This window comes from Ranitomeya variabilis, chromosome 8 (assembly GCF_051348905.1).
Source record: "Ranitomeya variabilis isolate aRanVar5 chromosome 8, aRanVar5.hap1, whole genome shotgun sequence".
NCBI classification, from domain to species: Eukaryota; Metazoa; Chordata; class Amphibia; order Anura; family Dendrobatidae; genus Ranitomeya; species Ranitomeya variabilis.
Window position 1 is genome coordinate 186,293,811 of NC_135239.1, and position 16,793 is coordinate 186,310,603.

Here is a 16,793-nt window from a genome sequence, read left to right on the forward strand (position 1 = left end):
TATTGTGACTGAGCCATGGGTCTGATCCAGACTTTAGTCTGATCCATGTATCTTTCAAATTCCATCTTTCAAATTACAAATTTCTAATTTCAATACTTTGAATTAGACTTGAATTGGACTGGAATTTGACTGTAAAGACTGTAACGGAATATCAAACCACTACAATGTTTCGGTTTCTTTTCTCTTTCACACCTATACTACTTTATTTTTCCCTTATACCATTAAATATAAGCCGTTCTGTTCTCCCCTTCTTGCCTATTAACGAGGAAAATTCCCTATGGTGCTCGCGCTGACATCAGAAGGGTGAAGTGAGTTCATTGCCTGTGAACTTCCAGGACCTGCCTGACAGCACCGGGAGCAGGAAAACTTTCTCACGCTCACAGTGCCATTAGATAGGTAATAGGAGTTCACAGATAGACATTGAACATATGGTGCTCAGTGTCTGCTGGATGACAGGCTTTATGGTCGCATCATGCAACCATGCAGCCTGCCATCTAGATGTAGCAGAGCTAGACCTGTCATGGGGAAAATGGATTAGCAGCATCTCTGTGGAAAGGTGAAGAATATTGCTCTTTGGGTTTTTTTAACTGTTTTTCAAATGTTGAGGGCATTGGGGAAATGGGCGAGGTCATAAGTCTGGTTTACTTAAGATTATTAAAGGAGTCCTTATTCTGTCAATTAAAGGACTTTATTCTGGATGTCTGTGTTTTTATATAACATGACTATGGAATTAGTAATGGGGTGTCTTATTGATGCCTCTCCATTACTAACTTTGGGGCTTGATGTCACCTGACAAAACAAAGGTGACATCATCCCCCCAACTATCACCCCACGTGCCACCGCTACAGGGCAAGTGGGAAGAGTGAGGCTAATTGCCAGAATTGGTGCATCTTAAAGATGCACCTTTTCTGTGGCAGCTGAGAGCTGATGTTTTTAGCCTGGGGGGCCAGTATCCATGACCCCTTTCTAGACTATTAATATCTGCATAGTCTATGCTGGTTATTAATTATAGGGGGACCCTATGTCATTTTTTTTAGGGTCCCCCATTTTAATAGCCAGTAAACACTAAGTATACAGTTGTGAGCTGATATTAATAGCCAGGGAAGCACCATGGGTATTTCCCCCTTCCCAGGCTATAAACATCAGCCCCCAGCCATCGACTTTCCTTCTGCTGGTTATGAAAATTGCTCGGGAGCCCATGCCATTTTTTTCCAAAAAATAAACTGTTATTAATTAAATACATGTCCAGTAAGCTGCACACACACTGTACTATTTGTATTTGTCACAGACATCTGTATATCTACCTATTCTATTTGTATGTACTGTATATAATCCATCTATGCTATCCTGTCGGCTCCTGCTGTGATTTACAGAACACGGCAGATGAATTGACGGCTTTTCTTCCATCTATCTATGTATCTAATATAAATACTTATATGTATATTGTGATGCAGCGGTAGGACCATACGCAGTGAAATGGCAGTGACCTAAGCAAGTTCAAACAAAACGTTCCTTTATTGTGTTACTTCACACAGTCAATTAGAAATACACAGTAAATGGCTTAAGTTTGCAGTCCCTACACAGGCCAGACTTCCCTTTGTCCAGTTTCCCTGAGGCAACCGCATGCCGTTACCAAGTCTCTTTACTCACGCCATGCACCACACGCTATCCTCCGGATTGCCGCCTGGCAAACACAAGACATCCCGGGACGCAGGGTGTCAGTCCCCTTGGTTCCTCTTGCCCCTGTGTTGCTCCACACAGAGAGTGCTATGCAGATAACTGCTCTATCTGCCTCAAAACCAACACTAACACACCTCCCCCTCTACTGCAGGGCTTTTTAATCAGTCACTGCCTCTCCATTCTAATCACAGCCACACCTGTGACTGCCATATGCCCTCAAAGCCTCACTACACCTCCGTGAGCATTCTGTAGAGCAGAAACGGCACCCGCTAGCTGTAACAGGAGTCACTACCTCACTATATATATATATATATATATATATATATATATATACAGTACAGACCAAAAGTTTGGACACACCTCATTTAAACATTTTTCTGTATTTTCATGATCATGACTATGAAAATTGTACATTCACACTGAAGTCATCAAAACTATGAATTAACACATGTGGAATTATATACTTAACAAAAAAGTGTGAAACAACTGAAATTATGTCTTATACTCTAGGTTCTTCAAAGTAGCCACCTTTTGCTTTGATGACTGCTTTGCACACTCTTGGCATTCTCTTGATGAGCTTCAAGAGGTAGTCACGGGAATGGTCTTCTAACAATCTTGAAGGAGTTCCCAGAGATGCTTAGCACTTGTTGGCCCTTTTGCCTTCACTCTGCGGTACAGTTCACCCCAAACCATCTCGATTGGGTTCAGGTCTGGTGACTGTGGAGGCCAAGTCATCTGGCGTAGCCTGGAGGTGTGTTTGGGGTCATTGTTCTGTTGAAAAATAAATGATGGACCAACTAAACGCAAACTGGAAGGAATAGCATCCGCTGCAAGATGCTGTGGTAGCCATGCTGGTTCAGTATGCCTTCAATTTTGAATAAATCCCCAACAGTGTCACCAGCAAAGCACCCCCACACCATCACACCTCCTCCTCCATGCTTCAGATACAGTTCTTGCAGACTCTGGCTGGGAGAGTCCTCTTGATCCATCCCACTCTCCGGTGTCCACTCACCTCCCTCCGCCATGTTGCCTTTTGGTTCTTCGTCCTTCCCCACATCACAGTGCTGTCAGGGGGCGGGCATGTTCTTTGCGCCGCTCTGCTGGACCCGCCCACATTGGCACGCCCTTCCTCTCCGGTGCTCCTCGTGGCGCTATAATGGCGGTTTTGGCGGAAATTTTGGTGGTATTTCACAGTGCACACAGTCTCACAATTAAACACAGTCTCTTGGGCACACATGACCCATTTTCAGGGTAAGTCCATCCTGTTCGTGACGCCAAGATGGGTCGCCCACCTGGGTGACATCACCTGTGGTATTCGGTCAGTGGAGACTGACGCTGCTTTAAGGGGTCCTCTGGGGAGATGTTATGGTAGCTAGATGGTATAACTTCCCACAGGTGAAGTATATCCCCAGGGCTCCCGGTGTGTAGATGGAAGATGGTGAATGATGCAGTAAAAAATATGATAAATCCAGCAGGAAATTCAAGTTAAAATTCTTGTTTATTTCATCACATTTAAATTATAGATAATGGTAAACCACTCAAAAAGTATTACACAGCCTCACGTTATTCCGATGCATTTCAACTTGATGTCTTAATCATGAAGCCATGATTAAGACATCAAGTCGAAACACATCGGAATAGCGATGCCACGCCATGAACTTTTCATGCGTGTTGCTGTGCAATACTTTTTGAGTGGTTTTCCATTATCTATATTTTAAATATGAAGAAATAAACAAGAATTTTTACTTGAATTTCCTGCTGGATTTATCGTATTTTCTCCTGTGGACTGTGTTCTCCTACATCTGTGCAGGAACAGATGAGAGGTGGCAGATTTCCAGGTGAGCTGACTACTTGTATGTTTTTGAATGGTGCAGTAAGGAACGAGGACACAGGTTTGCAGTCTCTTTACCTTGTTTACTGAAGACTTCAGGCAGCCACAGTCCAGGGCACCAGATCACAGGATAGGCAGAGTCCGGCCGGCTTGGAGGCAAGTTGGGATTCCCCTTTTCCAGGGTCCGTGGCCCTGGGCGCCCAGGTAAAAGGGATAGTCTTTAAAGGTATGGTGAAAATAATAAAAGTTTGTGACGCCACCTGTGGTACTCGGTCGGGGTGACCGACACTGCTTAAAGGGGTCCTCTGGGGGTGATGGTACGGCAGCTAAAATGGTATCGCTTCACACAGGTGAAGCTGGGTCCCCAAGGTTCCCGCTGTGTTTGGCCAGAGTGGTGTGGTGCCAGAATATATGAAGGACACAGGGTTGCAATGTCTTTACCTGGTTTACTGGTTGAAGCAAGCCACAGTCCACGGTACCAGCAACAGGTGGTGATGTGGTCCAGCCGGCCTGGAGGCAATGGTGGATCCCTCTCCCAGGTGAGGATTGTAAGCCTTCCTGCTCGCGCTCATCTGCGAGGTCTTTGCTGCCTGTGGCTCCCTTGCAATATCCTCTCTCTCCTGTCCTGGCACAGTAACCCATATGGTGGGCAGTGTGAGCCTTTTTACAGAGTCTCTATCACGACCCGGGCTCTCTGTGTACTGCTGCACCTTTGGGTGTGGACAGACTATATAAAGTCCTCCACCCTCCGGTTCTGCTGTGAGACTTGGAGTTTGACACAACCTCGGGGCTCCCGGTGCCCGGTTCCTGCGCTTCGGCTCAGAGGGTGCCTGGTCACAGTTCCCCTCCAAGCTCCTTTCTTCTCCTTTGTTTCTCTCCTCAGGTGCTCACTATCACTGAAACCCTTCAGGTTCTTCTCCTTTCCTGGAGCTGCAGCACCACTCGTGGTTGCAAGGCTCCACTCTCTGCTCTCTCTGTCTGTTCCAGACTTCCTTCTCCTCTGGTCTCTCTGGACCAACTAACTAACTCTTCCTCCAGACCAGAATACTTAAAGTTGGGGAAGCTCCCCTGAATCCAGGTTCAGAGCTCTCCCTTCTGGCCTGGATTCAGAATGTGTTGCATGTAGGTACATTACCTGGTAAAAGGAATCCTCCTTGCCTCCAAGCATGACATCACCTTCCCCGAAAGGAAGGCAACATCACTGTAACAACCGGTTACCTGGGACATTACACATAGGCTTGCATTGGCAAATCTTGGCTGAGTCTCGGTGACAATGGCAGCATGCTGCAATTTTACATGCACACTGAATACGCCCGAGAAAATAAATGGTGATGTGAGCTGCCCCATAGATTAACACTAGTCCGAGTGCTATGCAATGTTTTCTCGCATAGCACTCGCCTGTATTCTACGATAGTGTGACTCCGGCCTTACACTGGGGATACACAGGAAATTGTTCTGATAAGCTGAATACACAGAGATGTAGACAGGAGCTGACTCATCACTGCCATCATCTGTACTCCAAAAGAGTGCGCTATGATATCAATGCAGCCGAGGGCAGGTGAATAAACTGAAGAAAAGCTGAGGTTTGGAAGCCACTAACAAGCATTTTTTTTACATGAATGAAGACAAGTCCTTTAATAAGAGTAATTTGCAAAGTTTCATAACTTTCCATGTTGCAAAAAAAAAAAAAAATTAAAGTTTAGTTACTCTGTAAGCATTTCTAGATTTCACAAGGATCTAAGGGATAACATTAGTCTTTGTGGAGAGTGATAAGCAAGGCCTGGCATGTCAGAGTGAGGAGACTTATAAGCCATATAATGCTCCTCTGGGATATGAAATATGCAAATTGCTTCTACAGAGAGGAAGAAGAATTGAACTCTAGTGCCACCTGTTGGAAGTAGTAATCCTAGATTTCACATGAAATCATTTTCGCAGTCCAGGAACTTTACCACCCATATCTGGAAGCCTTAACCTTGACTCCTTCTTATAATGTAACTTCTGCTTTCAGTTCAATAATCCTTTCCTGTTCTGCATCACAAAGTTTTGGCTTTTGTACTTGGGTTAAAATTAGAGGATGAGATTAAATGCTTGATGGACAAATGGCCATTCTCATTAGTTTTATCTTCGTTAATTAGACCAGTTTCCCCTTAAGTCTCCAACTATCATGTAAGATAACGAAGGGCAGGCAGAACTTCGAATTCTCGTGGCATCTGTTTTTTCTTTTGCAGTAGGTCAAAAAGAATCAATATATTTGTCAAAAGTTTCCCAGCTTATCTCTTACCAGGAAATAGTGTACAAAATGAGTGCACAATCCACGAGGACAGCATGCCCTCTGTGAGAAGATGCGAAAGATACAACCAAAGCGCAGTAAATATTCTGCTTTATTGTGGTAAAGACATTAACCATAAATATACCAATATCCACACTGTGCATAAAGACAGAACAGAATGAAAACACCGCAGTATTTCTGTCTATAAAAAAAATAAAGCTAACATACAATCACATACGTGATTTTTCCTTCTTCCAAGAGACATAACTTTTTTTAATCTTTCCATTCAGATAACCGTATGATATGTTGTAGTTTTGAATGACGCCATTTATTTTAACATACAATGTAGTAAAATCATTTTAAAAAATCCTGTGCTGTGGAAATATAGAATAAAAAAAGGAATTCTGATATTGTTTTTTTGGAATTTTTTTTTTGTATTAAGTTAATTGTACAGTAAATATGACCTGGCAATATAATCTTTTAAAGATCAGTACTGCTACGGCGATGCTAAACTTGTAAGAAACATTTTTAATTTAAAACCCTTCGCGACATATGACGTAAATTTACGTCCGTTTGTCATGTCTCTCACATGCTGAGCACACAACCTTTCCAGGCACATGATGGGTGATTTAATCGGCCATCATGTGCCTTTAACAGCCGCGGATGGAGAGGAACTGCCACCCACGGCTGTTAACCTGTTAAATCTTGCTGTCAATCTGTCAAGGGGCAGACATCATTCCGCACTCATTTTGACTCTCCGTGACATGATCACAGGGTGCTGATGGGTTGTCATTACAGCCGAGCGTTCGCTGATGACCTTCCTTGCCTGTCATTCTCCTGTGAATGCCAGCCTGTGCTAGTGCTATGTATAGCACAAGAGATCGGATGAAAGCAGCATAAAGTCCCCTAAGGGGATTATTAAATTCAGCAAAATAATATGGAATTTCTAAATCAAATATGAAAAAAAATTTTTTTTTAAAACTTTAAATCACCCCCTTTAGTCCAAGTAAAAATAAAAGAAAAAAGAAAAAATATATATTGTATATATATATACATATTTGGTATTGCTGCATTCATAGATGTCCAATGTCTCAAAATATGAAATAAATTAATCTAATAGGTAAAAGGCGTAACGGAAAAAATATCAAAATGCCTGAATTAGTATTTTTTGGTCCCCACAACATTGCAATGAAATGTGATAAAAAAAACATCATATCCACCCCAAAATATCAATAAAAGCATCAGCTCAGAACACAAAAATAAGCCCTCACCCAGCCCCAGATCCTGAAAAATGAAAATGTTGCTGATCTCAGAAAATGGCGACAAAGCCCAAAAAAATTTCTTACAAATTTCTGATTTTATTTTCACCATTTAAATTAAAAATATACAATAATAATCTTATTTTTTTTTTCCACAGCGCTTTACACTTTGCACACATTATCATCGCTGTCCCCAATGGGGCTCACAATCTACATTCCCTATCAGTATGTCTTTGGAATGTGGGAGGAAATCGGAGAACCTGGAGGAAACTCATGCAAACAAGGAGAGAACATACAAACTCTTTGCAGATGTTGTCCAGGGTGGGGCTTGAACCCAGGACTCCAGCGCTGCAAGGCTGCTGTGCTAACCACTGAGCTGCCGTGCTGCCCCGTGGAATGTATACATGTTTGATATCAGCGTACTCATACTGACCTGGGGAATCACTTCTCCAGCTCAGTTTTACCATATAATGAACATGGTAAATATAAAACCCAAACAAGCAATTGTAAAATTACACTTTTTTTACAATTTCAAAGCATTTGGATTTTTTTTTACGCTTTCCAGTGCTTCACATGATAAAATAAATGGTGTCATTCAAAATTACAACTTGTCCCACAAAAAAAAAACAAGCCCTCATATGACTATATTGATGGCAAAAAAAAGTTATGGCTCTTGGAAGAAGGGGTAGGAAAAAATTGAAAATGAAAAAAGGTAAAATAGTTATGGCATGAACGGGCTTAAATAGTGAAAAACAAATTCTGTAATTAAAAAAGAAAAACAATGATGGTCCTTTTTTTATTGTTATGTTAATGGTGCTGTGTGAGAGCTTGATTTTTGTATGATGAGAATTCTTTTTTACTGTAAGGTACAACATTTTCATCATTTCTTATTGTGCTTGTTGACGGGTTTGCATTGATCAAAAAAAGTATTTCAATTTTTTTTCTTTTTCCACTTTAAATGAAGGGGTTAGATATTTTTTAATTTCGAGGTTTGGACTTCTACGGATGTAACAATTACAAATATTATCTTTTATTTTTTTATTTTTAATAGGTGGAAAAAGGTGACGATTCTATTTTATGTATTTATTTTTACTTTTGTTTTATTCGGTAGTATTGTAGTATGAAAATATAATCACCGTCTCCTATGAATCTCATTGTCATCACACACTAAAATGGATGACATTTACTAGAAGTCATGGGTATTATTTTCTTTTTTTTTTTCTACCCAGTATGAATACTTCAACGCCGTCCTCATAAATGAGCAGGATGAAGATGGAAATTACGTTGAGCTCGGAAAAGAGTTTTTGCTTCTACCTAATGACCATTTTAATAACTTACCTGTAAACATCACGCTGAGTGACGTCCAAGTGCCAACCAATGTTTACAACAAAGGTAAGCGAATGTGATCGAACCGTTCTGTCTGTTAAGCCCCGTTCACACGTTTAGTATTTGGTCAGCATTTTACATCAGTATTCGTAAGCCAAAACCAGGAGAGGAACAATCAGAGGTAAGGTGTAATAGAAACACGTCACCACTTCTGCATATTACACCACTCCTGCTTTTGGCTTTCCAATACCGATTTAAAATACTGACCAAATACTGAACATGCGAACATGGTCTTATTTGGACAGTCCATTATTGCTAATGAGAAATGTGTAATCCTTTATTTCCCCTCTGGAGGCACTGTAGGGAAATTAAACACTTGTCCCCAGATACCACCACAGATTACAGTCGATTGCTCGGGATGCCAGTAATGGGACTTAGTTTACCATTCGGGCACACTCCTGTTGAATAATGATTGTCTAAGAAGCATTAACCTTTTAATGAGTGTAATGCTGACAAAAAACAGAACTTGAACTACATTGTTCATTTTTTATTTCTAAGGAATAGAAAAACATTAGCGATATATTGTATTTGGAAATAATTTCCTGGAATTTTTAGTCATTATTATTACGTCTATGAGGGGCTACTCTAGGAAGCATATAGGGACCACCTGAAGGAGCTTGTATCGAGAGTAATTTGACCCATTGTGTTTTCTGTACAGAAAAGATACATATTTTGAAGCTGTGCTAAGCTATTACAATTAGATCAGGTGCACACAAGCTTATTTTCAGTCCAAGTTCTATCCGACAAAACTCCGGATCACACTCCAGCCAATGTTGTTATATGGGGCCACGAACATGTCGGATTTTTCTTCCTCGGGCAGAGGCTGTGTGAGGCAAAAATCTCAGAATGCCCAAGTCTGATATTCGGTTGATAGTCGGTTCGCACTGGGCCATGCAAGTCAATGAGTCAGTGGAAAGCACCAAACATCACTTGGATGACATCTGAGTCCAGTTCAATTTCCACCGACTGACAAAATGGAGAAGATGGAGATTTTTTTTTCGTCTCCTCATCTGAGAGAATCGGATCATGCTATGCTGATACTTTCATCAAACTCTGATCACAGTTTGATCAGAGTATGATTTGCATAATTGACCCCATTCTCTTAGATAAGAGAATACATGATTGCCTACTCCTGCCCTTAATGTCAGAGGGTGTTTTAAGAACAGACTACACAAGCTATGGTTGTAGTCTGTTGCCATGGAGACACAGATCTGCATAGGAGCAGTCAAAGTAAAATGGTAGGAGATTTAGAATTATAATAATTTTGCAAAGCATTTTTACATCCCGATTCCAAAAAAGTCAGGGTGCTGTGTAAGATGTATAGAAGACGTTGAGGAACAGTTTTCTGAAATTGTTCCTCAATTCTTAGATGTAATTTTTCACAGGTTGGTGAATCTCTGACCATCTTTGCTTCTGAGAGACTCTGCCTCTCTAACATGCTCTTTTTTATACACAATCGTGTGAATAAGTTGAAAATTGGCCCTCCAGCTGTTTTTCATTAGTATTGCTTACTTTTCCAATCTTTGTCAACTTTTGTTTTAGATTTGCTACCGCCATCAATTTCTAAATTAGTTAACTTTTTCAAATGAAATGGAAAAATGTCTAACATTCACCTTCTGATCTGTGTTTTATGTTCTGCGATGAATAATTGCATTCTTGTCTTCTTTACATTTTACACAGCGTCCAAACTTTTTTGGAATTGTTGTTGTATGTAGGATGCAAATATGGACCTTCCATATATTGTAAATGAAAAGATACATCTTTGAAAACAATTCCGTTCCTGTCATTGCCTAATTATGAAATGTCACCGAGAGCAAAACAAGGTCAGACAACAGTCTGAGAATTCTGTAGTGACTTTCTATCATAACTTTGGGCCAGAGATACTTTTAAGTAACAACTAATAAACTTTCAGTCGTTGCTTTTCAAATATCTAAAAAAATAAATCTGTTTTAATTTAAATACTTCATGCTTTTTAAATTAATTGTCTCAGGGGCCTCGTGAATTTTTTTCTGCTGCTCTCGTTGCTTATATTTGCATGGAATAGAAGGGAAATCAAAGTTCAATTATGCATAAAGAATGAAAAACGCGATATTATCTCTATAAGACTGCAACTGATTATGGCATCCGAAAACTCAACTCTGTTTACTAGCGACAAATAATATGTTAGGAGGAAAGTGCCATCTGCAGGTTATAAGGGATCACTTCATATGAGATACTGAAATCTACACTTGAGATTTGCGAGCAGAATCTGTAACAGGAGCCCTTTTAACCAATGAGTCTCATTTATTGTACTACTTATTGTTATGTCATAGGGGGCTGTCAAGTCCTTTACCTAGGTCCGATAGTTACCTCTGCACTCACTATAGTAATGTCCCTGATTGTAGGATAAAATGTTCTTCTACTTTCTAATATATTTAACCGTTTAATTCCTTGTCATTTCTATGTCTGTATCATTAATTATACTTACATCTAAAGGCTGGAACATTTAAAAGGATTGTACAGTTTTGAAAAACATTTTTATATACCCTGTTAGCCGGGCTGGATTGGCCATCTGGCAATTCTGGCAAATGCCAGAAGGGCCTGTCTGGTCGTGGGCCACCTTGTCTTCTATGTTGTTAACAGAATCAGTGTTCTCAAGACACCCATACTATTAAGAGTTGTGACGGAGGTATCATTAGAAATATTGGTCTTGTAGTAAATCTTGCTTTCCTCCACGCAGGGTAATCTTAGTAATATATCCCATCTGGTGCTTGGGGATGGGGACAGCATGGGTCTGTGTGATTTCAAGTGCCAGGACTAAATTTTTGCTCCAGTCCTTACCAGCCTGTTAGGGAATTCTGCGTTAATATAATAATATTTGGAGCAGTTGCAAAGAGCATCTCTCACTCTGAAAGAACTATGCAATTTGCATTTTCATAGAAGAAGAAGGCTTGAATTCTAATGCCACCCATTGGAAGTAGCAATCCTAAAAGTCAATATCGACACTTTAACTTTAACGAGCCTTGTCATGTGACTTAAGATAAAAGTCAATTCAGAATTTCTATTTGTCGACACATGTTTCGGGATTTAGCCCATCCTTAGTGCAAAGCAAGAGATCTAATTTGGCTGTATGAGAAACTATGTCTAAGGAGTAATGTCTCTTCATATGGAGAGTGACATGCTTGACATGCCAATGTAAGGAGACTTATAGGCCATGCAATGCCCGTCTGGAAAATTAAATATGAGAATTGCACCTTCATAGAGGAAGAGGACTTGAACTCAAGTGTTAACTATCATAAGTAGCGAACCTAAAAGTGAATATCGACCCTTGACCACATGACTTAGGATATAAGACAAACCAGAATCTCTTATTGTAGTCACGTGTTTCGAGGTGTTGTCCCTCATCAGTGCAAAGCAAGAGATCTGATTTGACTGCATGAGAGGCCTCTGGCTAGGGTCTAAGGAGTAAAGTCTCTCCTTGTGCAGAGTGGCATGCCAGACATGCTAGTGTAAAGTGAATTATAGGCCATGCAATGCTCCGCTGGGATATTAAACATGCAAATTGCCTCTTCAGAGAGGAAGATGACTTGAACGCTTTTGACACCTGGTGGAGGTAGCAATCCTAAAAGTCAACAACAACTCTTAAATGAGCCTTGCTGTATGACTTAAGGCCCCGTCTCACATAGCGAGATCGCTAGCGAGATCGCTGCTGAGTCACAAGTTTTGTGACGCAACAGCGACCTCAGTAGCGATCTCGCTATGTGTGACACGTACCAGCGATCAGGCCCCTGCTGTGAGATCGCTGGTCGTGTCGGAATGGCCTGGACCGTTTTTTGGTCGTTGAGGTCCCGCTGACATCGCTGAATCGGTGTGTGTGACACCGATCCAGCGATGTCTTCACTGGTAACCAGGGTAAACATCGGGTTACTAAGCGCAGGGCCGCGCTTAGTAACCCGATGTTTACACCCTGGTTACCAGCGTAAATGTAAAAAAAAAAAAACACTACATACTCACCATCTGATGTCCGTCAGGTCCCTTGCCGTCCGCTTTCTGCTCTGAGTGCCGCCGTACAGTGAGAGCGCAGCACAGCAGTGACGTCACCGCTGCGCTCTGCTCTCACTGTACGGCGGCTCAGTCAGAGCAGGAAGCAGACGGCAAGGGACCTGACGGACACCGAAAGGCGAGTATGTACTGTTTGTTTTTCTTGGTAACCAGGGTAAACATCGGGTTACTAAGCGCGGCCCTGCGCTTAGTAACCCGATGTTTACCCTGGTTACCCGGGTGCTGCAGGGGGACTTCGGCATCGTTGAAGACAGTTTCAAGGATGCCGAAGTCGTTCCCCTGATCGTTGGTCGCTGGAGAGAGCTGTCTGTGTGACAGCTCCCCAGCGACCACACAACGACTTACCAACGATCACGGCCAGGTCGTATCGCTGGTCGTGATCGTTGGTAAATCGCTATGTGAGGCGGGGCCTTTAGGGATAAAAGACAAACTGGAATCTCTGTTTGCAGATACGTGTTTCGTGGTGTTGCCCCTTCTCAGTGCAAAACAAGAAATCTGATTTGGCTGCATGAAAGGCCTCTGACAGGAATACCAACTTTATATGAATGTGCACTATATAATGCTTAATTTTCTTCTAGTTACACTGCGTTAGGATTTACATTGATATCACCGAAAACTGGATTTTGCCGGCAACTTTATGAAGCCATTCAGTATAATGGGTCAGAAGGAGTCACTTTGGACTTGGTTTTGCCTCTGTTCCTGCTGTGTTTAAAAAAGAAGAGAATGTCCAGCTTCACCGAGTCCGTAAAAAAGAGTTTTCTTTATTCACAAACTTTAAAAATGGAGGATACAGACTTCAGCACAACCATATGGGTAAGAATCTCAACGCGTTTCTGGAGACTAAGCTCCCTTAATCATGACCATGGTTAAATCATGGTCATGATTAAGGGAGCTCAGTCTCCAGAAACGCGTTGAGATTCTTACCCATATGGTTGTGCTGAAGTCTGTATCCTCCATGTTTAAAGTTTGTGAATAAAGAAAACTCTTTTTTACGGACTCGGTGAAGCTGGACATTCTCTTCTTTTTTGGACTTTATACACCTGGACACAGCGGGTCCGTGCTCCCGAGGTTTGGTTCTTGCATCACGGGTGAGCTGGTTTATATTCCTTCTTTCCAGCTGTGTTTGTCTTTTGTCTGTCGGAGGTTCCACCTGGCTCTCGTTTTTGGAGACTTATATGGAAACCACTATTGAGTGCTCAGCATAAATCGCAGGATAAATGCGAACCTAGCCTTGGCCGCTCCCATAACTCACATACAGTTATGATTTTCTATACGAGAAGAAATAAGGAACTTGGGTCTATGGTACTAGTGAATAGTGGGGGGCAAAGGCGCACACAGATTTAATATTTTGTATAATGGTTCTAACTTTGTTAGAATCCAAGAACAATTGAAAGTTCTTTGTAGCTCTACAGATACAATTTTTTTTAACCCAAAGAAGCAGTTAAAATGAAGACTTTCTATTTTGAATGGGTAGACACTTTCCCTGCTGACATCCGATCTTCTCCCTTGCTTCTACCATTCTTGTCTTCTTTAATCCAACATGGTTGGCGCAGTGGTCTGGAGAGCACCGTGGTTCTGTAAGTCTAAACCACTTCTCCCCTGCTTTTTATATGTGGAGAGTTGGGAGTTTGATGTAGGCACTGTGACCATCTTTCAGCACACAAGTGGCAGGTTTTGACTTACCAATACACTCTCCATGACACTGTGTTGGATAGAAGAAGATTGGAACTCTTGAAGCAAAGTAGGAGGCAACAGTAAAATGATGGAGGTCAAAACGCGAAAAAGTATAGTCAATTTTTAGGGATAGGATGAAGGGTCGCTTTAATACAAGACTCCTGGGTCTAAATGTCATCAGGCCTATAAAGGACCGTGAGCTGAAATTCCCCGAGAATAGTCTGTAAAGCTAATATTGAATTAAGGGATGATTGAGATTGCATTTCTTTTTGCTCTAGGTGTTTCGACTAATTTTTAGGGTCCATCTATTTTTTCACATGAGTATTTTTATGTCAGGCCTCAGGATAATTCTGTTTCTTAAAGATGTTGTCTCATCTCTTTTATAATGCTGCCCCTCGGGTCTCCCGTGTGTCTTTCTTCTGGCACTCTGGACAAAAAGTTGACCGGGAAAAGTCACGACTGCCGGTGTCTTATGCTTCCCAGCACTCTACCCTTGATTTTGACGGGATCAATTTGGTCTTTGGTATTCTCAATTGATAAAATAATGGCGCCCAAAGGTCTATCTCAAGGAGCTGACTTTAAAATCAATCAATTGCCATTATGGTGAACCAATTTTTGGTCTCTACTATCTTCATAAATGACCTTTTAGATCTCATTGATTTATATGTCCTTTGTGCTACAACAACAAAGTTTATACGGTAATTTTCAATTATTTTTAGTCTGTGCTTTCGTGAGGGTGGAGGGTTTCTCGATTTTGCATTTACGCCTGGGACTCCCTCACTAGCATCCCCATCCCTGCCTATTTTCTTGTGAATGGTAGAAACCAAATATGTAATTAGATTTTTCTGTGGCTAAATAATGTTTTATGGTATTTTACTAAAGATGAGAAAAGCCGAATCGCAATTGTGGAATTGTTGCCGTAGTCTATAAATTTGCTGCTGACATGTGAAAGCTTCAGTATAGAATGAGTCTATCCTCTAGAATCTGACAGTTGTGGATCATAATCAGACTTTAGCAGTTGCGGATGATTTTATTTTTTTATTTTTTATTTTTTGTAAAGTTCTAATTTTCTCGAAAATAGGTAATCTTAGCTGAACAGCCTTTGGGAAAGGTTTGATAGGAAAGTGTGACGGAATGATATTCATAGATCCTTTTAACTGGCAAATTGAAAAACCTACCTAATCAAAAGATGGCTGCGGTTCATCATGTTTCAATATCCTTCCGAGCAGACTCTATACACATGGCGGAGTCTTCCCCAGCGCTAGCATAAGTTTTGATTATTGTATGCATTTATCAGCTGCCAGTTAATGCGCTTGTCTTGTGGTGTGGCAGAGAGGAGCATTGTCTGAAAATTCCTACTGACAGAGCTGATGCTCCTTTTTTTTCCTTTTCACTTGCAAAGATTTCTCTAGCTGAATGAGTCTCAACCTGAGATGGTAAATGATTTTTTGGACTTTGCTTTAAAATATTGGAATTTTATGTTAAATAACTGTTTGGTTAAACCAAGGTGAAGGCTCTTCTGATAATACTGCTCGCTAAAATTCCAATACAATTGCAGCACTGTTCATTTTATGTATGCATATGTATGTATGAAATCGTCCACTCGTTTTTCTTATCTACCAGGAAAAAAAATAAACTTAAGATTCCGAATGACCTTATAAGATACAATGTTAATAGACAACCATGAAAAGCATCATAATAAAGTTTCTTTACGTTCTAGTAAAAACCTAGAAAATTAGCTTCAGCATTAAATATCTGTGTTAAATATTATAAAAGGCCCCATGTTTGTAACTACAATGACCCTACAACAGCATATCATGTTCTGTGTTCTGGCAGTTAAGCTGTATTGGCTTTGCATACCTTTGCAATTATTTTTTTATTGTTAATTTGATTCCTAAATGCAAAGTTAACCAACTTTTTATGTTGTCTTATTATACATTTTCTACCACTTATCTCCTGCAGAGTGTAAGGTGCATTTACTGTACCTGACAAATGATGAAAATGCTCATTCATTGGGTGAAAAGCTTGCTCAGTGGTTGATACCTTTTAATGGCTATCTGAAAAGATCCCAGGTACTTTCAGCTGCATCACATCTAATGTGGTGTACCTAATTATTTGTACTAAATGTCCAACTGGGGGTCTGTATGTAGGGAAGAAAGGGCAGAAACTGAGAACAAGGATGAACTCTCATCGCCACGCAAAAGGAGAAAAAAGAATGGATCTACCTGTAGCAATACATTTTTGTATCCCAGATCATAGCATTATGAACATGAAATTACTTGTATTAAAAGATAACATCTAATCTCAGAGAGACAGAAGAGTCTGGGAATATAAGCTGATGATGACTTTTGACACACTCAGTGCAGGAATGAATGTGTTGCATGGATTTATGTCTTTTTACATCAATTCAGGAATTTGCTCCTCAGACCGTGTGGGGTCATCACAACATAGAACCAGACCCCAATCAGAGGACAATAAAACATTCACACTCCTTATCTATGAACTGTTCCAATATTTATGGACATAAACATTTTAGCACTCTCACATAATGGTAGTTCTGCTTCACTTCACCTGCCTTATCTATGGCATTTTTTCCTGGACTGTATTGTGCATAAATATGTGATTCCTCAGAATTTCTTTTAGTCTATGCCTG

General features: G+C 40.7%; 1 protein-coding gene across 3 annotated transcripts in view; it reads left to right on the forward strand.

The window, feature by feature from the left end:
- Positions 1-16,793, forward strand: part of CACNA2D3 (calcium voltage-gated channel auxiliary subunit alpha2delta 3) — a 1,029,735-nt gene that overhangs the window by 359,315 nt on the left and 653,627 nt on the right. For all 3 annotated transcript variants that reach the window (XM_077278410.1, XM_077278408.1, XM_077278409.1), the window contains exon 5: positions 8,269-8,431. In XM_077278410.1, the coding sequence (XP_077134525.1) occupies positions 8,269-8,431 (163 nt within the window). The remainder of the gene's footprint in view (positions 1-8,268; positions 8,432-16,793) is intronic.